The 21,772-nt window shown below is 55.5% G+C and overlaps 9 protein-coding genes and 1 non-coding gene across 10 annotated transcripts; 4 read left to right on the top strand and 6 right to left on the bottom strand.

Annotated features, from left to right (window-relative positions):
• Nucleotides 1-709: 709 nt before the first annotated feature.
• Nucleotides 710-4,429, top strand: INS49_001551 (uncharacterized protein; the record flags this gene model as incomplete). Its single annotated transcript, XM_043162376.1, has 5 exons — nucleotides 710-1,065; nucleotides 1,171-1,813; nucleotides 1,911-2,081; nucleotides 2,612-2,705; nucleotides 2,808-4,429. 5 exons carry the CDS (start codon nucleotides 710-712, stop codon nucleotides 4,427-4,429), a joined length of 2,886 nt encoding a protein of 961 aa, XP_043030882.1.
• A 179-nt stretch (nucleotides 4,430-4,608) lies between these two features.
• On the bottom strand, nucleotides 4,609-6,291 carry INS49_001550 (uncharacterized protein; the record flags this gene model as incomplete). Its single annotated transcript, XM_043162375.1, has 2 exons — nucleotides 4,609-6,116; nucleotides 6,186-6,291. 2 exons carry the CDS (start codon nucleotides 6,289-6,291, stop codon nucleotides 4,609-4,611), a joined length of 1,614 nt encoding a protein of 537 aa, XP_043030881.1.
• A 361-nt stretch (nucleotides 6,292-6,652) lies between these two features.
• INS49_001549 (uncharacterized protein) lies at nucleotides 6,653-7,624 on the bottom strand (the record flags this gene model as incomplete). The annotated part of the gene is made up of 2 exons (XM_043162374.1): nucleotides 6,653-7,347; nucleotides 7,492-7,624. 2 exons carry the CDS (start codon nucleotides 7,622-7,624, stop codon nucleotides 6,653-6,655), a joined length of 828 nt encoding a protein of 275 aa, XP_043030880.1.
• A 1,097-nt stretch (nucleotides 7,625-8,721) lies between these two features.
• On the bottom strand, nucleotides 8,722-8,803 carry INS49_001548. The gene has a single exon. It is a non-coding gene; the product is annotated as a tRNA-Thr (tRNA).
• A 692-nt stretch (nucleotides 8,804-9,495) lies between these two features.
• INS49_001547 (uncharacterized protein) lies at nucleotides 9,496-9,894 on the top strand (the record flags this gene model as incomplete). The annotated part of the gene is made up of 2 exons (XM_043162373.1): nucleotides 9,496-9,543; nucleotides 9,607-9,894. 2 exons carry the CDS (start codon nucleotides 9,496-9,498, stop codon nucleotides 9,892-9,894), a joined length of 336 nt encoding a protein of 111 aa, XP_043030879.1.
• A 775-nt stretch (nucleotides 9,895-10,669) lies between these two features.
• Nucleotides 10,670-11,497, bottom strand: INS49_001546 (uncharacterized protein; the record flags this gene model as incomplete). Its single annotated transcript, XM_043162372.1, has 3 exons — nucleotides 10,670-11,075; nucleotides 11,137-11,320; nucleotides 11,398-11,497. The coding sequence occupies 3 exons, from the start codon at nucleotides 11,495-11,497 to the stop codon at nucleotides 10,670-10,672; spliced, it is 690 nt and encodes a 229-aa protein (XP_043030878.1).
• Nucleotides 11,498-12,308: 811 nt separating this feature from the next.
• Nucleotides 12,309-13,953, bottom strand: INS49_001545 (uncharacterized protein; the record flags this gene model as incomplete). Its single annotated transcript, XM_043162371.1, has 3 exons — nucleotides 12,309-12,692; nucleotides 13,315-13,629; nucleotides 13,735-13,953. The coding sequence occupies 3 exons, from the start codon at nucleotides 13,951-13,953 to the stop codon at nucleotides 12,309-12,311; spliced, it is 918 nt and encodes a 305-aa protein (XP_043030877.1).
• A 1,354-nt stretch (nucleotides 13,954-15,307) lies between these two features.
• INS49_001544 (uncharacterized protein) lies at nucleotides 15,308-15,994 on the bottom strand (the record flags this gene model as incomplete). Its single annotated transcript, XM_043162370.1, has 1 exon — nucleotides 15,308-15,994. One exon carries the CDS (start codon nucleotides 15,992-15,994, stop codon nucleotides 15,308-15,310), a length of 687 nt encoding a protein of 228 aa, XP_043030876.1.
• A 1,898-nt stretch (nucleotides 15,995-17,892) lies between these two features.
• On the top strand, nucleotides 17,893-19,030 carry INS49_001543 (uncharacterized protein; the record flags this gene model as incomplete). Its single annotated transcript, XM_043162369.1, has 3 exons — nucleotides 17,893-18,579; nucleotides 18,641-18,750; nucleotides 18,808-19,030. The coding sequence occupies 3 exons, from the start codon at nucleotides 17,893-17,895 to the stop codon at nucleotides 19,028-19,030; spliced, it is 1,020 nt and encodes a 339-aa protein (XP_043030875.1).
• Nucleotides 19,031-19,898: 868 nt separating this feature from the next.
• Nucleotides 19,899-21,356, top strand: INS49_001542 (uncharacterized protein; the record flags this gene model as incomplete). Its single annotated transcript, XM_043162368.1, has 3 exons — nucleotides 19,899-20,023; nucleotides 20,181-20,295; nucleotides 20,388-21,356. The coding sequence occupies 3 exons, from the start codon at nucleotides 19,899-19,901 to the stop codon at nucleotides 21,354-21,356; spliced, it is 1,209 nt and encodes a 402-aa protein (XP_043030874.1).
• Between the last annotated feature and the right edge of the window lie 416 nt (nucleotides 21,357-21,772).

The following is a 21,772-nucleotide window of genomic DNA, read 5'->3' as shown; positions in this document are numbered from 1 at the left end:
AGTTCTGAGTAACCAGCTTAACTCATGGAACCTAGAGTGCCAAAAGTGTCCGATGCATTCAGCAAGCCATAGCTCTATATAGCTTGGCACTAAGATAGCACCAAATCGATAGCCTCGCGGGCATTCCTGGTTTGCTCGGCTTACGCCTTATATAGTTGGCCTCAATATTACTCAGGTTGTTGGCGGAATTTTTGCTAGGCAATAGTTCGCAACTAGGCTCTGGGCAATTTGCTCGCTGTCAGCTTACCTACGTTGTAGAAGCAGCGGGGGGCGCAGCCTATACGCCTATACGCCCATGCGCCTGTACGTCAATGAGCCGGTACACACTGGCATGTCTGCGTGTTCCTTCCTGGCAGGCAAAAATTCACAGACGAAATCCTCACAGCCGTATGCCTTGCCATTTCATGTGCAGAGTTCCACAATACGCAACGTATCTTCGGACTCAACGTTCAGGATCGAGACCGATTGGCGAAGGCTGCGGGGCTGGATCGACCAAACACAGCATCTGGCCATCCCGTGTCAAGTGAATAACCGTCTTGATGAAGGGAAGAGTAGCATTGTGCATTTGTATATAAGGGTGGCCCATTATGCCCGATGTCCAAACGGCCGGAATGAGCAGCCACCACAGTTGATAATACCACAAGCAAACGACAGACTCTTTGATAATACATAATTCCTATTGAAGAAATCACTCGAACTCTAACCCACAATGAATCTCCTTCAGTTCTCGGCCTCGGCGGTGGCACTGATGATGTTCACGCGATCCTTGGCGGCACCAGCACCAACTGCGCCCCTCTCGAAGCAATGCGTTCAGCTCGAAGTCCCGCTTCTGATTACGGCTAACAACAGTCGATTTGATCTCCCCCGAGTGGACAACAATATTGACGCCGTAGACTGGGTCTGGGATGTTACCACCTGGTCTCACAAGAGCGAGACCGGGCCCGTCACGGGCGTCATTCCTGTCAACGACACGTTCACCATCAGTGCTCAGCTGTGCGTCCCGCCGCAGGGGGCCAAGTCTGATGTTCTTCAAATCACAACGCATGGGGTCGGGTTCGATAAGAGGTGGGAGATATTGTCTATATGGACGGAGGGGAGGCATGGACCAAATTGTCACAACCAACTGCTGGGTTGCTGGACAGAGTGAGCTGATGCTAATGCCTCGAGCAGATACTGGGACGTCGAGATCAACCCAGAGGAGTATTCATATGTCGACTCGGCGCTCCGTCATGGATACTCAATCCTCACTTACGACCGCCTCGGCACAGGAAACTCCACCAAGGCCGATGCCTACGAAGTCCTACAAGCTAGTGTGGAGATCGAAGTTCTTCGAGGCCTGACCGAACTCTCGCGCACGGGTGACCTGGTCCAATCTTCAAAGGTGGTCGGCGCCTCGTGCGATGACACGTCGGCGTTGGAGAACTACACGCCCAGCAAGATCGCCCACATCGGCCACTCGTATGGCTCGTTCATGACCTCGGGCCTGCTGTCTCGCCACGGCAACCTCAGCGACGGCGCCATACTTACGGGCTTCTTGATCAACGAGCACCTGCTCAACGAAGTTGGACCCGAAGCCTTTGGTTTCGAATTTGCGGCCGAGAGTGACCCAGATCGCTTTGCGGACCGTCCGTCGGGATACATAGTGAGCGCCAGTGAGGGCAACATCCAGCAGATCTTCCTGAAGAAGGGCACGTTTGAGCCCGAGCTGCTGCGCTACGCTGAGCTCATCAAGCAACCCAACGCCGTCGGGGAACTCGTCTCAGGCAACCAGGCGTTTGGCAGGCCGGCTACGGACTTTGATGGGCCGCTTCAGGTGAGTGAACCTTGCTGCTGTTGCAAGACTACAATTTGACAAGGCGAATGGAAATTGTGCTGTGCTCTCGTAGGATTGCTGACACTCGAACCTGCAGATCTTCGTTGGTGAATATGACTACCCCGTCTGCGATGGCGACTGCAACAACGTCTACGACTTGAGGAACATCAGCGCCCTCTATCCAGCGGCAACCAACGTCTCCGTCTATCTGCAGCCCGGCACAGGCCATGGTTTGACCCTTTCCACGAATGCGACAGCCGGTTATGAGGTCATGTTCTCTTATTTGCAATCCCACGGCCTCTAGGTCCGCTTTGGGGCTTGACTTCAGCCAATTAAGAGGTGCCCGGAAGCAACAATGGTTTCCGTGATTCCACATCTCGGTCTGACGCACATCATCGTCAATTTCATTTCTACACCTACACAGACGCATTTATACATAACACAGCCACTGGCTAATTTGTTCAAATACATTTATCTTCTGACCGTGGCGCCACGTTCATCTTCAAAATAATACTGGTACTCTACCGAATTACTCATTCCTCATCTATTGCAGCCGTTCGCAGCATTTGCCAAGGTCCTAGGATGAAGCCGAACGACGCGCTAAATCAATAGGAGTCTTACGTGAGATCACAGATGTAGTATTGACACTAGGAAGGGCGTCGCTCATCAGCCGCTGTTGCTGCGCCTCGAGGTATTTGCATTATCGTCTGGGGCAGAGTCAGAGTCTTGTCACAGTTATATTCAAGATGGCCTGGACTACTGGAGTTTCTCTACTGACGTGAATTGTGTGTCACGAAGCACGAGTATGTCTTCCAGCCCAAGACCTCGGGGCCGTCGGCCTCACACCAAATCAAGAAACGGTTGTGCAAGGTGCAAACGACTCCGGAGAAAGGTGAGTCAGCGGCCCTGTCTTGGATCACAAGCTTTCGATATCCTGACAATCAAGAACAGTGCGATGAGCGTCTCCCTCGATGCTCGAGATGCACTGACCTAGACAAGGACTGCCAATATCCAAACGAGGATGGCCACTTTGAGTCAAGGTCCAGTCCTGGACAGAGAACTCAGAAGAACGATTCAATTCCGGCTGAAGGACAACATCTCAGTCTGACAAGCGTCGGTCCACAAATTTCGGGGACAGTGTCTCGGGAGCCCTCGTCAACGTCCAGTCCACCCACGGCGCAGGCCTCCAACCTCAGCCCTGCGTTCACTGGCGATGGAAATCAAATGAGCCCAAACTCAAGGCTCTCCGCCCATCTCTTGGACGCCCGAGACCTCGAGCTTCTGAGCCATTACCTCTCGCACACAAGCCGCTCCATCGCCTACGACCGCGACGACCTCTATGCGTTGCGTGTCGGGATCCCCAACCTCGCCTTTAGCTCGAGCATGGCCCTGATGAGCTCGATGCTCGCGCTGGCGGCCGCGTGCCAGTGCCACGACCTCCTGGAAGCGGCAGCAGAGCCACCGCGGACCCCCGGCGCGGGCGCAGGCCCGGACATGCCGCGCATCCGGGAACTGCTGGTTCTTGCGGAGCAGCACCACGCCGCGTCGCTGCGGCAGATCCAGGAGGACATCCCGTCGACGGAGCGGTACGACCACGTGCTCGCGAACGCGGCGCTCATGTTCCTGTATGGCTCGGCGAGCCACTGGGTCCGCATCCGGCTCATGCGGGTGTATGAGGCCGGGAACAGCGGCGGCGGCGGCGGCGGGGCGTCCCAACTGCCCGGGGAGTTCGTGCCGGTGCGGTCGCAGTGGATGTCCCTAATCCGGGCGGTCCACTCTGCGTACGTAGGCCTCCTTGCTGACCAGGCCCAGAATCCCGGTGCGGCGGGGATTGGTGACTGTGAGAGGAGTAGTCCGCCGCGTGTCGACTTTAGCAATGTGGAGATCATGTACCCTCAGGATGGACCCTCTGACGAGACGAGGCGGCTTTTCCTCCCCATTCTGGCTGCCACCTCGGGGTCTGCATTGGAGAAGTTGCGCGCAAGAGCTAGGAAGGCGGAAATGGACGCCGGCTCCAACAACGCGAGCTTCCAAGCTTGCATGGAGTCTCTGGCGGTGTTCGAATCGATACTGGGCGAGACGTTCCGAGAAAAGACACACGCCGAGCTCTCGCCAGAGACGCCAGAATCACAGACAGACGATAAAAGGGAGCCAGGATACCCTCATTCCCTCGGCCGGCTGTCGAACGTCGCCCCCTGGCTGAGAACCTACACGGCACGCGTCACCATGAACAGCACAGATTCGCGGCCGCTGCGGCGCACCGTCAACGCCTTCATCAACCGCGTCCCCACAACATACCTACACATGGTCCAGGCAACGCTCGAGCACATTCCGGTACACAAATCGCAGGGGGCAACCCTCGAAACAAGTGATGCCAGCTACGACCCCGTCCACAGGCTTGCTATGGACATATTCGCCCACTGGCTTGTGCTGGTGTTATTGCTAGATGGAGTATGGTGGATTGGAGGTATTGGTGCTTGGGAGCTGGGTGGGGTGGTTGCATATATGCGGGAAGGAGGCAGGGTTGGTAGGGCAGACGAAGAGGAGGGTGAGGCGTGGTGGCCTAAGAGCATGTACAATATAAGGATGGAACTAAGCAGGCACTTGGCTGAGTAAAAGCAGACAGTCGGACTGTACATATCCCCCTGGGCTATACGCGAAATATTTCTTTAGCTCGCACTGCTGGTTAGCAAAACAACCTCGTTTAGATAGAATAGAGATATGTTCTGGTATTTCATGCGAGAATTTATTGTACCGCTGGTCATCTCTTGCTCTACATTGCTGATCTGTGTGCGTCACCTCAAAAGTGCGCTCAGAGCATCGGCCGCGGCAAGAAGCCTTGCATCGTCCCAATACTGACCGATGACTTGCAGACCCATCACGTTGCCCCTCCACTGCTCCCCAGTGGGCAGACTCTTGATATCAACGCTCTTCGGTATGCTGACAGCCGGCAGCCCCGCCAGGCTCGCCGGCACGGTCAGGACATCATTCATGTACGCCTCTAGGGGGCTGCTCTCTTGGCGCTGCTGGACGGCATCCAGCCTCGGCGGCAGCGTCGGCGCCGTGGGGCAGAGCAGGAAGTCCACTTGCGGTGGGCCGAGCTTGTTCTCCAGGACAACGCGCTCGTCCATGTCCGCCAGCGCGACCTGCTGCTGCTCGCCATCCCCGTCCGCGTCGCGCAGCGGGTTCGGGAGTCTGAAGGCAGCGTCGAAGTCGCGGCGCACGAGCTGCCGGACGCGCTGCGCCTGCACGAAGTAGTTGTCCATGGCCTCGGAGCTCAGCGTGTACGAGCCCAGCAGGATGCGCCGCTTGACCTCGGCGCCAAAGCCGCTGCCGCGCACGGCAGAGTACAGCACATCCTCGGGGCCCCTGTCCAGGGCCGCCTCGACCTCGGGCTGCTTCAGTCCGTAGCGGACGCCGTCGTATTTGGCCAAATTCGAGGATGCTTCCGCGGGTGCGATGACGTAGTATGCGGAGAGGGCGTGCCTCGTCGATGGTAGCGACACGGGCACGACGCGGGCGCCTATCTCATCGCGCAGGAAACTCGCGGCCTGCTCCCACGCTTGGCGAACCCGCCCCTTGAGCTCCGCGATGTTATACTCGACCGGAATCCCAAAGGTCAGCGGCTGTAGTAGTTCTTTATGGTCTTTCCCATCCCGCGCCCCATGCGACTTTTCAACGTAGAACTCCCTCGATCCTGTGCATCGTGCCCTCGCGGACGACGAGAGGCTCGTTGGATCCCGAGGGTCATGCTCCTTGTATAAGCCACCCCCTATAACCAGCTCCTGTATCGTCCGCACATCGCGTGCCAAGAACCCGACCGTATCCAGGCTGTTCGCATATGGCACGACTCCATATCGAGAGATCATCCCGTAGGACGGTTTGTACCCAACCACACCGCAGTACGCAGCCGGGAGGCGCACGGAGCCGCCCGTGTCGGTTCCCAGGGCGACATCCGCCTCGCCGCTCGCGACCGCCAGGGCACTGCCTCCAGAGCTGCCGCCCGCGCTCAGCTTGATATCCTTGCCGTCATGTGTTGCTTCCTGCGCCGCCGCGCCGTAGGCGGAGTTGATGTTGTGTGTGCCCATGCCGAACTCGTCCAGGTTGGTCTTCCCGACGACGCGGGCGCCACGATCCCTCAGCTGCCGGACGATGGTGGCTTCGAACGGGGACTCGTGGGAGGAGAGGATGCCCGAGGCGCAGGTCGTGGGTAGGGCCTTTCCATCTTGGGGTCCGACTGCGATGTTGTCTTTGACGGCGAGGCGGAAACAGGCTGGTGGGAGTGGGTGTTGGGCTTCGGAAGCTAGCGGTGTAGTTTAATTAGTCACTAGATGAGCAGTTTAGAGAGGCGTTCAGCTAGAGACCTGCTTACCTGGAGTAATGAACTCGTTCAAGCTTCGCCGCTGCGGGCGAAGTGACAGACTCGAGGTATGGGCGAGCCGAGGGCGCAGGCTGGACAGCCTGCCATTGAGGGACATGAAGACGCCCAATCTGGTTCTGGCAACTCAAAGAGATGCGCAAGAGCCAAGCTTCACATCGGCGCGTCCTGTCTCGCAGTCTAATGTCTGCTCGAAGCTGTTTCAAACTGCGAAGACTGGCGTGTGTGTGATGATAGCTCTCAAGTTTTGGGGGCCGTGCGCACAGCTTCAGGACCAAGGTGGGTATTATACTTGGCAAGGGCGTATTTTACGCCCGCTCACTCACATGCACCGACTATCAATTATCAACCTGCATCACGCCGCCACTGAAGCAAGGGGAAGTATTATTATTGCAGCACAGGTATCAACTTTCTTCGTAATTCACACAACCAAAGCAGCACTTTTCAGCACCAGTAGCCCCCTACTTCTTGCCAGAAAGGTGCCATTCGAAAATGCGCGTAAACGTCTCCTTTCCGGTTCCAACCAGCGTCTCTCCATGGCAAGGAATAAGCGTATCAAAGTCCCAGTCATTGATCCTCTTGACGCTCTCATTGAAACCGTTCCTGTCCCTTGCGCTCAAGACGTACCACAAGAACCGCTTCATGCCCTTCGCATCGCCCTGGGTCGACTGCATGTTCACAAACAGCTTGCCCGGGAAACCGACCTTCTTCTCGCTCTCAGGGCACCTCGAGTACTGCTCATCAGCGGGCAGGTTGAACATGAGGTCGGCCTCAATCATGATGCGCTCGGGCTTGTACAGGAAGACCAGCTCCTTGTTGGCGTGGCTGTCGACGTACTCATACTGGAAGTCGCGGTCGAACTCCTCGTCGACCTTGATGTTGAGCTTGTCCTTGGCCGTGAAGACGACGGCAAACTCCTCCTTGCCGATCTTGGGGTCGTTGGCGGACTGCTTCACACGCTTCTCGGGCAGGCCCTCCGGGCCGATGATCTTGGCCTCGGGGTAGGCCTGGTGCCACTCCGTGATGAAGATGTGGTGCTCAATGTCCGGCGCGATGATGTACTTGACCGTGCCTCCGAGCTCGGCCAGCTTGGCTTTCACATCATCGGTCATGGCGACGGGCGAGAAGACGGCGAGCGCGCCAGAGGTGAGTTTCACTGCGATGCTGTGTAAGCCTTCTCCGCGTGCACAACGTGGCGAGTGATCAGCCCTCGTGCAAGCCTCACGCATGTGCGCGCACGGGCTGCCACCATGCAAAACATGCTGTCTCACCCCAAAGCACGTGGCCACCAATCACTTACCCACTGTGCCTCGACCGCCAACGGGGATCGTGCCGAACCTCTTGAATGGCACTGAGAACGTCACAACACTGGGCGTGATATTGCGGATGACCATAACGTCGGCCGGGTTGGCCGGGATCAGTTTCGACGACATGCCTGCGGTTGAGGGTGAAGAGTCCTTGGTCGTGGTTGAGAATGGATTGAGCGAGATGTAGCCAGTGACAACGCCGACACCGATTGCCGCAGCTGGGAAGAGGAGGAAGGCTGTTCCTAGAGGACCAGGCCGGCTTCGACCTGTAGCGTAGTGCCTCGCAGGCAGTGATTTAAACGGCGATGTTGCAGTCTGCTGGGTAGGCGCGACTCGTGGGCTTGGCTGTTGATGGCGTGGGGGTTGCTGCTTTAACGGGTTGTGAAGAGCGGTTCGAGGTGTAGAATGAAGACGGCGGGTCTGAAGCTTGTGGGTCTCGACTGCTTGAATGTTTATCAACCAGGAGCGACCGACATGAGATGAGCCGGTGATCTGCCTTGATATAGCACCACCTGAGGCGATCTGATGGGATAGATAAGCAGTCTCAAGCAGGGCCTTCGACCTCGGCATCACTAATTCAGTGCCTGTCGATGGGGTACAATTCCTTGCTGATGGTTTCTCAGCCTGTTCTATCAGCTTCGCGTCGCAGGTCCTGATGATACGAACACGGGTCGGGGTCGGGTGCGCAGTGCTCAGACCCAGCGGACCAGGCGGGACGATATTTGGAATGTCGCATCAGATGTCTCCGTGGAAAATGGTCGATGACCTCACTGCGTGGCCATACTGACGGGACGACAGTCAAGCCGCAGGTGCCCACTGCCCAATCTTACAGGGCCCAGGCCCCAACACTGTCCACGCCGAGCTGGCCGGCTCGGCGCCTTCTGAGCCCCCCGACGCCCACTAACCTTGCCAAAATCAGCACCTTGCCGAGGCTTGACGGGCCAATGCGTCACAATCAACCTCGAGTCTCCATTGTTGTGATCGCCTCGGCTTCTTGCCCTTGCTTTTCCAAGACCTTTTCCTGGGAAAGATTTTTTACCAATGTCGTGCTGGCTCCTCTGAAGGGCGTGCGAGCTTACAAATGACCACATCTACATCGCTCTTAAGAGCGTGCTATGGCCATGGCCGTCGATTTTCCGTGGATCAGCATTCATCGGAGGCTTGGTTGGGGCTGTGTTTCAACACGTCCCCCGGCTTCAAGGGTGAAGCAAAAGCGAAGAAAATGCCTAGTAGAGGACTCGAACCTCTGTCTCCCCTGTGCTGCTGTCCACCACCCAGGGCGCCTTGCCATTAGACCAACCAGGCTTCTAGTCTCACCAAATACTAATCCATGAACCACGAGCACGTTCTCGGCAGAAGGACAAGATGCCTTTTAGACTATACTATATGTATAGTCGCCTTTAGTTTCTCTTAGACCCGAGTTTTCAGGGCTAGGGCCTGGCCTATCTAGACAGACGGCCGGCTGAGGTCACTTGAAGGGCAGCGGCCACGGTATCAAGAAGCTATAGGAAGCTTGAAGGATCATGGCAACCACTAACTAGGTATTCACTCACATCGTCTACCTACTGCGTCGCCAACAGATCGCTCGGGTGGGTTACTGGAATTGTCCAGGAACCGACTTCCGCGCCTCTCCCAAATTAGACTGTCCCAAACCCTGACTTTCTTGGTCGTCCCATTGCCCATTAATACCCATGAGAGTAAGCTTTGCCGGTGCCTCTCTTGAGACACAAGCGGGCTCTGTTTCACACAGCCCTACCGCAGGGCTCCAGCTGTCTAGTAAAGTGACCCTGGCCGGTTTGCAGGAGCTTGGCAGCCAAGTGACGCCCAGCCCAGCCCATGAGACCACGCCTGACTCGAATACCCAACCGCGCGCTCAATTTAATCGGGACTGCCAACAGGATACATGGGGTATTCCAATCGTCTGGGGAATCTGGAGCTCTATTTAAAGGGGTATTCTGAATAGTAACAATGCGATGACAACAGATATAAATGCCGCCATGCTCGTCATGATTTCGGGAGTATCGACAAGCACTCACAACATCGCTGTTACCAAAGACCCCAAAGCACATCTTGAACACAAACACGCTGTTGAATAATTACTGCTACAGATTCCACCTCCACAAGTCATAAATCTACTCGCCAACATGCAATTCACAACCCTTCTCCTCCTCGCCGCCTCCGCCGCAACGGGCCTCGCCCAGTCCTGCACCTACGAGACCGCCAACTACCTCTCCGTCTGCCAGCAGGGAACCAACCTCTTCTGCACCGGCAACACGGGCGTCTGCGTCCAGGGCAAGACAGACACCTTCGACGAGACCGCCACCACCGCCAATGAGGACGCCTGTGCCGGCCTGAGCCGTGGAGACAGCTGTGTTCAGACAGTAGCCTGCTGCTAAGGCGCTCCGGGGTTGGAATAGGTGGAAGCCTGCCCGGCGTAGATGGCTTGTTGATGTGGAGGTGCATTCGGCAACACGGGTGGTGGGCTGATGATGAGAATGTTGCAGAGCGTTTTCAGTTTTCTACAGAGTTGGGTGGAATGTGTAAATATCCTTTTCTTCAAATGAGAATACCCTTGCTTGAAGGCTGCTTCTTCAAGTCACAACAGATCTTGATGTACCCCGGACGGAAGTGACATCGTTTGGGGATGCTGTGATGACTCCAGCCACTCCTGTGCCTACAGAGAGAGCACTGTCATCCTTTTGGCGAGATGGTGCAGTCGGGTTATGGCAGATGCTGGACCAGACCTTACGAGTCAACTGATGATGTGGTGAGGGATTCGCAAGTTTTGGATAGTAGTCCACACGGTTCCAAGTCAGGTGTCAGTCAGGATGGACAACCACATTCATGACCAAAGGAAAACAGTTATGACCATTGATTCTTGCAATTCCTAGGGCTTTGTTGTCGTTGGTATTGACTTAGAGCCACCTGACTTTTCTCCATGTCTGCAAGTGGAACATGATATCTGGATATCATCACAAGTCCCAAAGAGCCCTTGGCTTACTATTATATGGCAAGCAAATAATATACACTGGCATTCTTGAGCCATGCCAGTGTAGTATCGAGCAAAGGACTGTGAGGCTTCAAAATGCATTACATTACATAGATTGAATGTTATAAGTAGCGGTCTTGAGGTAAAGCAGTAGCATTGATCGGACGCAATTCGTTAGCTTTCTAAAGGTCCTTTGCCGGAGTTGTATCCTCGCCTCTGGCGATTTTTGCCTCATATTCTTGGAAGGTTTTGATGCCTTTGGGCCTCCCATTCCACATGAGTCCCTGCTCGTCCATACCCTTGTCACGGTGTTCCATGGCAGCCTTCCAAGAGGGACGTTCGACAATACGCTGGTGCCACGCCGCAACATGGGGGAACCCATCAAATTTCTCCTCTGGCGCACAAGCCACGACGGCATCGAAACGCTCATTCCAGGGTGCAAAGGCAATGTCCGCATAGGTGATCTTGTCACCCACAAGCCACTTCCGGCTTGAAAGCCAGCCGTCCAAGACCCCGAGGACGCGGCGCGACTGATCGTTGTATCTCTCCATAGCGGAGGGGACCTTTTCGGGATGCATGACATTGAACCTAAGAGGATTTCAATATCCTAAGGTCGGGCCCTGCAGTGCAAGTCAAGCAGGACACTTACCATCCGGCCTGGCCATAGTACGGGCCCTGGCCACTGACTTGGAAATGCAGCCACTGATTGCAGTGGTGCTTCTCCTTGAGGGTGGTGTAGCTGATGAGGTTCTTGGTGTCATACTGCTCGATCAGGTAGTTCAGGATGGCGCCCGACTCCCACAGTGTCAGGCCCGTATTAGGGTCATGAATCGCTGTTCAGAACATGGTCAGCAGTCATATCCGAACTTGATTTCATGGGCCTTGAAAGCAAATCATGAAGTGCGCATACCAGGGAAACGGCCATTGGGATTGATGTCTGTGTAAGGCTTTTTCTTGACATCGTCAAACTTCAGTGAGATGATTTCGTATGGTATTGAAAGCTCTTCCATTATCACGACCACTTTCCATGGATTTGGTCCAGACGCTAGTGTTAATAGATTAGACTCTTTGCACTTCTACACCCAGCCAACCTCGCATCAAACCGCTTTGATCATGTGTAAAGTGTGACTCACGACTAAGCCAGATGCGAATCGACTCGAGCGACATTATGGCAAGCAGTGATGAAATCCACTGTAGCGTATCAAGTACACGTTTTGAGCGCGAAGAATCACTGGTTCGGTGGGGATAGGTTCGGAGTCTAAGGTATTAAAGAAGACCAGGGTGGAGGGAGAAGTTGCTCCAACAGCAGAAATACAGAGTCTGCTGGGCTGCTGGGCGGGGGAGTGACTTGATTGCGAATGCATGCGGCTCACCAAGTTAGAGTCCACGGGTAGTGCTGCATAGAAAGCGTACAATCAGCCATCCCATCTGGTGCGTGTGGGTCAGCCAGCCACAACTGCGGCATGAACTTGGCCGAACATGCAGATTTGACCCCTCTCTGCCATACTTACAGACGCATGTACTGCATTTTCTCCACACAAGACCCCTGTATGACCTACAAAGGCCCTTCTCGGGCATCTGCAATATACCTCGCACGGGGAGGCGAGAAACAAACCTGGGGAACAGTATTCAGCCCAGATGTTGCACTTGTTTGACGATACTGTATTGACACTATGTCCTCACGGTTTGAACATGCCCCGGGGCGTCGGTTGCCCACAATACGCCTCACGCCCCATCACAATGGATGCTCTGAAGCGATGTGCAACCGCCGTCATTCCATGACCAGCCCCCAACATGCCAGTGCGAACTGTCAACCATTCCTTAATCGCCAGACTCAGAGCCGTCACTATCCCCAGACACATCTGTATCTCCATACTCGTCATCACCAGACCAGTCTGTCCCGCCACTATCTGCTGACACGTTTGAATCGTCTTCATCATTTCCAAACACATGATCTGTGTCGTGTGTCTCAATCGGATTCAGGACAAACGACAAATCACTGCGACGTTGAGGGAGGGTGTGAGAAACATGATCCAGTGGCGGTTCGATCATTTCGGCGATCGTCGAGGCTGAGCGGCTAGTACCCGAGTCCGGAAGCTCTCGGAGCCTGGTCTTTCTCATCATAGCTCGGCCGCATTCCGGATTGAGTTCGACGCATCTTTGAAATGCATCGTGTGAGTCAAGGTTCTGGCCCACGTAGTCGTACTGCGAAATTTGTTTGTTAATCAAGAGATAGCCGAGGGGGGGTAATCGACGTGGGTACCAAGGTCGGGGTACACTAGAACTCACCAAAACTCCCAGATTATACCAGACTTCCCATATGAAAGGATTCAGCCTTACTGCCCTACATAAGGGTGGCTATAACTGTATCAATTCTGATGAGTATGTCTTCCAAAACAAAGTCGTTCTAGCAACCTTTCCTTCCCAGTACTTGCCTAATGTTTCAACACCAGAAAGAGAGGAAGGACGGGTGCTCGAGGACGCTTCAAAATCTCACATTTGAGCACAAACAATCTAATTCTAGGTATGAGACCCTTGATTGCATGCCCACTAATTACACCTTTGAAGGCACTCTCGTCTGCACCATCATGGATCACCCCACAAGCTCTCCAGGCTCTCGATCGGCTGGCAACTCCAATCGCCTCTGTTCATCATTGCTTTTGTAGCAAGCCATATCGGCAGTCACCTCTGCCACTTCTGAATGATTGGGCCATGAGGATTCAGATTTCATGCTGGCATCAAGCTCCTGGCGTTGCACTTTGTCTCTTCTCTGTCGTCTGTAAAGGAGAAACCGTGCAACTGCACCTAGAATAACCATCGCACCTACCCCTATCACTATCCCGGCTATCGATCCCGTTGAAAGTCCGCCTTTGTGAGACTCAATAACTTCGGATGTCCCAGCAGCGCTGGCGGTGGGGGCAGCTGTGGACACAGATGCCACCGAGGCAGTTGACGTGATGATGCTGGCACTAGTAGTTGAACTGGAGACAGAGACGGATGTGTACGAGTACCCCGTCGCGGGGATGGAGAAGTAGCTAGACAGCTCCGAAGACGCCGCCAGGCCAAAGGTTTCGTTCGACGGGCTCTCGCAGTCCCGCCCGTCATCCGTGAGCCCGCAGCAAGCCCATAACGACTCAGAGACCTAGACCACGTCCGGAATCCCATTTGCACCGTTATCAACTGGATATATCGAGGATCAGCTCATTGTCTATACCGGACAATACTCGGTCGACTCACGGCATCGAACCGTGCAATGCGGGTCATCAAAGGTCGAGTCGGTACAACCTGAGGTGTACCACCCGCTACCGCCCTGGAGGGAGTGCGTGTAGGAGCACAGCCCGACGCTCATGCACGTGTCGCCGGCCTGGCAGCAGGGAACTGCTGCTGTGGTGTCGTTCACCGGGCCGCAGGGGAACCAAATGTTACTGAAGGCACCCGGGGTATAATAACAATGCGTGGTCGACATTGGGGCGACTTAGGCTCAAAGGCGCTTGATGAAGGAGGCAGTGTGGGCTCAGGCGCGATGTTTCGGTAGTCTGTCGAGGGCTGGATTGAATTGAGAATGCTCAGTGAGGAAGGTCTTCCGGAAGGAAGGGACAAACGTTCAGTCAAGCCATAATCAATGTCTTCCGAAATCAAAGCATAAGGACAAAGCGGCCAAATTACCCTGGCCATCTCGTGAGGACCAACACGCAGAAACGCTCACATTTGCTCGGATCGGAATTTTGGGAAGCATCTCTGTGGGACTGAGGTGACCCACCAGTTGAGGCGCCGTGTCTCTAAGCACCTCGTCGTGGGCCATACCGAGTGGCTCAAACCAGTAGCAATGCACATGATTCTGAGGCGAGATTACAGGATTGCTAAAAAGGGCCACATCTATAGATTCTGTTGGTACGAGTACATGTCCTCAGAAGATTTTGGTGGGTTACGGCGCAGCAGACAACCCACATTGCGACTCTGCTGTCCCACCGTGGATACTCGCTAGGCCCAACATGCGTATGCGCAACCATACCGGCGCTTACGAAGGGGCTCTCCCCATTCGTTACCACCTGGGCGGAACTCTCCAATGTCACTCCGAGTCTACTATCCAAAAAAGTTCCTCGGTGCTATGTAGCTTTATGGCAACTTGCGTTGTGTGTGCTCAGGACCACAGACGGAACTAGTCCTGGCCTGAACAATCAATCTCCTGTCACTGAGGGAATTCTGTTTTGACGAGCTCACCAAATCCAGCAAGGCTGCCCGCTGATGATAATTGATGGTAGTCGAACCAATTTTGCAGCCTCAGTTCGTAAGGCCTGTCGTGGGTCTTTGTTCGTCTATGAGTTCATGTGCTGCTTCAGCCTCGCATACAATACAATTGTGCTAATTACTTCAAAAGGAGTGTTGCTGCTATTCCACACCACCTAAACACCTACGGCTTCGGGTGGTCACGACAGGTCGAAACTGTTGAATTCTGAGAAACCTTGCAGAGAGGAGGATTTGAAAGTCCTGGCTCAGCTCAATTTCGAGGATGACATGTATTGCAATTTGACTAGATGGCTATGGGTAATCATCAACTTGGAAATTTGTGCCTTACAAGACATTTTCATCTATTTATTTGACCATAAGTCATTGTGATTTCGAAGTGCTGGTACTTTGATCATATCTCCCAGGCAACGGCACTTATTGAGCGCTCAGAGATTGCCTGTAAATGGTCGCCTAACTCCCTCCTATTTTCAATCCGACCCGTTTGACTTGTTGTACTCCTTGCCCTACCCTCAGTCTTGCAACTTATGATCATCTCATCTGCCTGGACCTCCTGCCAATCTAACCCTCCTCTCTCACCAGTAGCACATAGCAATCTCCAAAGCCCTCCTCTCCGCCCCGAAGGTAAGCCTCTCCATCGCGTCGGCACATGTCAGCCAGTACGGCTTCAGCACCTCTTCGGTGTCCTGCGTGTTTGCGGCGGGCAGGGCGTCCTCTCTGACGGTCGCTACGTAGAAGAAGCACACCTTGGTGACGGGACCGCCCTCGAGCCCGGGGGACGGCTCCGTATAATGGACCATGGCGATGGGCTCGGCGCTCTGGGCCTCGAAGATGGGACCGGGCTCTTGCCTGCCCTTGGCCATGGTAGCGCGGGTGAGGATGTTTTTGGACAGGAGTTGGACCCTGTACCCAGTCTCCTCGTACGTCTCCCTGATGGCCGTGTTGCACAGGGCGTCCTCGCCAATGTTCTTGCGGCCTTTGGGCAGCTGCCAGAGGTCCTCGGTGTATTTCTCGTTTAGGATTACGAGAGCCCTTCTGTCATCCCCCCTGCCCTTGAAGGTCACAGTCCCGGCACAGATGCAGAAGTCTGTGCTCTTGGCACAGGCCATTGCGTTGTCAAATGCGGCAACATCGAGAGGCCTCTTCTGTTTCCTTGCAGTGTGTGTGATGTGCGCGGCGGTGGAATTAAATGATTTGGGGGAAGACTCGTGAAGGCACGTTCTGGGGTTCTCCGCAAAAGGTGTTGATCTGCTCTTAGACATGTTCGAGGCTTGCTTTTTTTTCAAATAGTCAAATTTTGCTCCGGTGCTCCGCGGGTGTGGCCGATGTTTGATAATATGGCGTGATGCGCTGGGCGAAGGAAGAAGAGCAGAGAAGTCCACGACTGCGAGATCGAACGACTCTGGGATATAGATATTGAATCATGAAGTCAAAGAAGGAGCGCAGCCACAGCGCTGTTGGCCATTGAACGAAAGATGGTTTTGGAACATGTGCTCACTTGAGCCTGTGCATGCCTCACAGGCAGCACGTCTGACAGGTGCTCGCTCCAGCTCCGTTCCCCATTCGCTCGTTGTCGCCAGCCATCCTGTGTCGGACTCACCGGTGAGGCATGCCACGTTCGCGATCTGGTGAAGGGTCTAGTTGACCGGTCCGAGTCACCGACTCATTGGGCAGGAATGGGGTCTGGTCCTGCGGTAGCCAAGGACGATGCACCGAAGAAACATACTTACACACTGGTACCCACAATGGGGATCTCCGGCCCTATTAGAGCACAATCCAAGGGTTGGAGGGAGTGATGTGCTCAGGTAGGTATAACCGCCGGCTCGGGAAGCGCCAGGGCGTGCATAGCTGTTCAAGGCCCTGCCGCATATGCCTCCATCACTCCTTGCAGGGAGGGTGGGTGTCATTTCCGATCTGGGATGTCATGTTGCCTTGCTCCGGCGCGGCCCCCCCACGGCCAGATCGCTGGTACGATCTCGAGAGTCGTCCTCGGGCACAATTCTGCACCCGCCTCGAGTTGAGAGTATCGCGCAGTGACATTGCGCAGTGACGTGGTGACGGTATCAACATGAGTCTCGGCCATGTCTCGACGGCAGTGGAAGAGCACCTGTCTTACCAAAAGTGGACGCAGCCACGTACGCCAGAGATGGTCCTACCCCGCGGTGAGAGGCGGCGTTGACCGACTGTCACGGGGAGCTTCCAAGTGGCTGGCAGCCGCAGCCTTGGCTGGAAAAGTAAGACCAGAGCTGAGGGTGTGTGTTACTGAACACGTGCGAGAGTGGGAAAGCATCGCTGACGGTGGGCGACACCCTGGACGCCTGACAGCCATCAATTGCCGCCCACCATGCAACAGACTGGGCACCATGGCCTAGACTGCTTTTTGCTTTTTTTTTTTTGCCAGCACTAAAGCACCGTCCCCAATGCGGTTTCAGCCCTGTTTGTCAAGAGCCTATCGGGCCGTTGAAGCCAGCCACAACAAGGTAAAATCCTTGGGTAGGGTGGCACCTTGGATGCCTCTCGCAGACCGAGAAAAAGAAATAGGGGACAGATGAAGAGTGGGGAAAGGGGGGGGAGAGAGGAAGGGATGCTGAAGCTGGCCTTGGCCTTCTGCTGTGCCACGTGGATTTGGAGGCATGAATGGAGGTAGGAACCCGTCTGCCTAATGTGCAACATACATGAAGTACGGAAAGAGTAGGACAGATGGGCTTCGCGGGAGAATCCAGTACCCAGTGCACAGCATTTTGAAAGTCGATCAGGACAAGCACTAGAACGACTCAGTCGCGGCAAACGGTTGAACGGCCCAGGCGGCTTGGCAGGGGCCCGCCATATCAGATACGGAACCCCTCCCTACGTCACAGCAGCGTATGTCGACCTCGAGCTCGACCTCGGAGCAGGTGCAGCGTGGGGGGGAAGCTTGAGATCGCGTCGATGCTCCCCTCCCTTGGAATGCATCATACATGCCTACATACACATGAAGCAAGGCGGTAGTCCACCTATAATTCGTATAGGTAGATGCAGCACAGCCTGACGCGGGGTTGGCACACCATACCACAGTCGTACGGCAGCTGCAACATTAAACACCGCGATAGTACCTAGGTAGGCCAACAGACTAGCACCCAGATCCAAGATCTAATCGTCAGAGTCGGTGCCGTCTATCGTCATGGCTCCCGCAAAGCGGCAGCTTCGAGCAGCTTCCAATGCGCTCAATTCCCTGCGACCCCACCTTCCCGCCATCTCCTCCCCGTTCTCCTCCTCGCAAATACCGCCAACTCCGAGCTCCACTCATGCTGCCCACGGCCTCACAACCCCGCGACAATCCTGCTGCAGCTCATTGAGAACCCAAATTCCCAACAACAACAAGACCAACACACAGCTCTCCAGCCCATTCAGCACATCGGCACCCAACATGTCCACAATGAAAGCCACCGGCGGCCACTCCGAGGCCTGCTGCAACATCCCGCCCGTTGTCTCGTCCGGCTACCAGAAGAAGGGCGACTTCGAGACCTTCGACGGCCGCAAGACATATGTGACCGGGCCCGCCAAGGAGGCAACCAAGGCTATCTTTATTGTCATGGACATCTTCGGCTTCTTTGACCAGACCGTGCAGGGCTGCGACATCCTGGCCTCGGCCGACGACCACAACAAGTACGCCGTCTTCATGCCCGACGCCTTCGACGGCGCGCCGTTGGACATCAGCTTGTTCCCGCCCCAAACCGAGGACCAGCAGCAGAAGGTCGGCGCCTTCTTCGGCAAGAACAGCCCGCCTAGCTTCGTGCCCAAGGCCCACGCCACCGTCAAGGCCATCCAGGAGAAATACCCCAACATCAAGGAGTGGGGAGTGCTCGGAGTGAGTATATCGGACCCTGCTCTTTGGTCGACTAGTAACCAGCTGACCCTGTTATCATTAGTTCTGCTGGGGCTCCAAGGTTATCTCGCTGTCTCTGTCGTCCGGCGAGAGCCCATTCAAGATCGCTGCCGAAATCCACCCTGCTATGGTTGACCCTAAGGACGCCGAGAAGTGAGCACAGTCCCGCGCCCCAAGATGCCCCCAGTGTTATACTAATACCTTCTGCAGGATCAAGGTTCCTTTGATCATGCTGGCCTCCAAGGACGAGGACGCCGAGGACGTTAAGAAGTTCGAGGCTGCCCTCACCGGGCCCAAGCACGTCGAGACCTTTGCGGACCAGATCCATGGCTGGATGGCTGCCCGTTCTGACCTGACGGATAAGCGCGTCCAGGAGGAATACACCCGCGGCTACAAGACAGTCCTGAACTTCTTTGCTAAGAACTTCCAGTAAGCCTTCCCTGCGGCACGGAACAAGGGGGCCTGGGATGATGACTGGCGAGGAAGAAACAGGCTGCCGGCTGGACGCCTCTGAACGAAATGTGAATACCCTGAAGATATGAGAATGATGGCATGAAATGTTTATCAAAACACGATCAAACTTGACGATCACACTTGAGCTTGATCTGAACTTTTATGACATGCAACATTCAATTGGCGAGGGCCGTCATTGGCGCTGTGGCTACACAGGCCCTGTGAACCAACACTTCCTTGGATCATATCCCATGACCAGTAGCAGGTCGACTTGACATGGGCAGGCCACCATTACAATAATCTGGCTTGACCAAATAGGTATCTAGGACACGGCCTGCCTAGTTCTGCTCTTCCTGGAATAGGCCGTAGCAGAGGCTGGAAAGGTATGCGCTTTTCTGGGGCTTTTACTCTGTAGGAAGTCATGGACTTGGCGACGATGAGTCAGATTCGAATTGTCGACTGTTTCTTTTCCATTGCAGCGTTGCACTTCGATTTAGCACTGCATAGATGTCACCGTCACAGCTCACAGGTCAACGGCCAAACGGCCAACCCAACGGGCAGCTACAGTAGGTGATGGACCATCCGACCGGCAGGTACCGTGGTGGGCGTGGGGGGACCCCTGCCCCGGCTGCCCCGCCATCTCATGGAAATTGTTAGCTGGTCGCATCTCAATTGACTCACCCCTCGACTTTGTAAATAGTCATCCTCAAGCCGTTTCTCACTTTTGCGATTCCACCCTCGCCAGACTACCCGCCCACCCTCTGTTCCTGGGTCTTGTTCCAAGTCAACCGAACCATCGAACCCGCGCCCTTCGTTCTTCCGTCTCGCCCCGGTAAAACCTGCCCACCATGGCATCGATGCCCGCCGAGGAAAGGATCGCCCTGATCAAGGAGAACCTGGCCGAGACGCTCGACTTTGAGATTATTGAGAAGATTATCAACGATGGAAAGGACCCCAAGGTCTACTGGGGAACGTGAGTCTACTCGCTCCTTTTTCCGTGGCCACAAACGTTGCCATTGGCAGCCTGGCAACACTCGTTGTCTCGATACAAGCACACCGGTTGCCATCCGTCCCCAGAGGACCAGCCCGCCACTTCTCTACCCAATAACTGACTATTGATTCATGACCAGCGCCACAACCGGACGCCCACACTGCGGTTACTTCGTGCCCGCCATAAAGAATGCGCAGCTGTTGCGGTCTGGCTGTGAGCTGACCATCCTGCTCGCCGACATCCATGGCTTCCTCGTACGCGACCACCCCAACCGACCCCCCTGCCCGGACGCCACCAACACTCCTCGCAAGAAACAACTGACTGACTGACCGCCCTGGTGGTACAGGACAACCTGAAAGCACCCATAGACCTCGTCCAACAGAGGGCGCTCTACTACCAGCGCGTCATCACGGCAATGCTCCGAGCGACGTGCGGCGAGGAGGACATCAAGAGGCTAAAGTTCGTGTTCGGGAGCTCCTACCAGAAGACCCCCGAGTACACCATGGACCTGTACAAGCTGTGCTCCGTGGTGTCCGAGCACGACGCCAAGAAGGCCGGCGCCGAGGTCGTCAAGCAGACGGCCAACGCGCCGCTCTCCGGTCTGCTCTACCCGATCCTGCAGGTCCTGGACGAGCAGTACCTGGACGTGGACGTGCAGTTCGGCGGCGTCGACCAGCGCAAGCTCTTCACCGCAGCCAAGGAGTGGCTGCCCAAGCTGGGCTACCGCCAGCGGGCGCACATCATGAACCCCATGGTGCCCGGCCTGCAGGGCGGCAAGATGTCGGCCAGCGACCCCAATTCCAAGATCGACCTGCTCGACGACGAGGCCACGGTCGTCAAGAAGATCAAGAAGGCAGAGTGCGTGCCCAAGGTGCCCGAGGGTAACGGCGTCCTGGCCTTTGTCGAGCACGTCCTGCTGCCCGCGGCCAAGCTCAAGGGCGAGGCCGGCTTCGTCGTCGACCGGAGCAGGGACGAGCTGCCCGAGCTCGTCTACACCGACATCGCCGCCATGCACGACGACTACCGCAATGACGTGCTCACGCCCCAAATCCTCAAGCCCGCCGTGTCCAAGGCCCTCAACGCCCTCATGGCCCCCGTCCGCGACGAGTTCGCCAACAGCCCGGACTTCAAGGAGCTCGTCGAGAGGGCCTACCCGCCCGAGGTCAAGCATGTCAAGGAGAAGAAGAAGAAGGACCGCGGCGCCATGTTCCCCGGCCCCAAGGACAAGAACAAGGCCGCCGCCCCCGCCCCCGCGGAGGGCGCCGTCACGTCACAGACCGAAGACCTAGCTATCCGGAGCGCTGCTGAACAATGATACTTACCCGCAGGCAGCCAATGAGGCGTCTCATCTTCCTGCCAGCCAAGCGCCTGTGTTTGTGTGTGCTGATACTCGTCTCTTGTTCGCCTGTGGCGTGATCTTCTGTGGTAGAACCTCTCATATGCTCCCAGAGCCGTTTTCGCGGGCAGGCTTCCTTGATTTCTCAGTATTCCTCCTGAAAACACTCGTGCGGATGCTGAGGGATCAAATGCCTTGTGTCCAGCATCCCCTCCCGCCCGAGGCTCGTTGTCTCAAGTTTCCAAAGAGCCTTCAGAGAAAGGGGGAATGCGGCAGCATGTTGGCAAAGCACGAGCAGAATCCACCGCGTCAGCATTCGTTTGCAAACGAGCCAGGCGTAAAGTGGGTTGTGGGGCCGATTAGATAAATTTCAATGGGCTGCAGGCACGCACATA

This window comes from Diaporthe citri, assembly GCF_014595645.1.
Source record: "Diaporthe citri strain NFHF-8-4 chromosome Unknown scaffold_1, whole genome shotgun sequence".
NCBI classification, from domain to species: Eukaryota; Fungi; Ascomycota; class Sordariomycetes; order Diaporthales; family Diaporthaceae; genus Diaporthe; species Diaporthe citri.
This window is presented reverse-complemented; position numbering and strand designations above follow the sequence as displayed.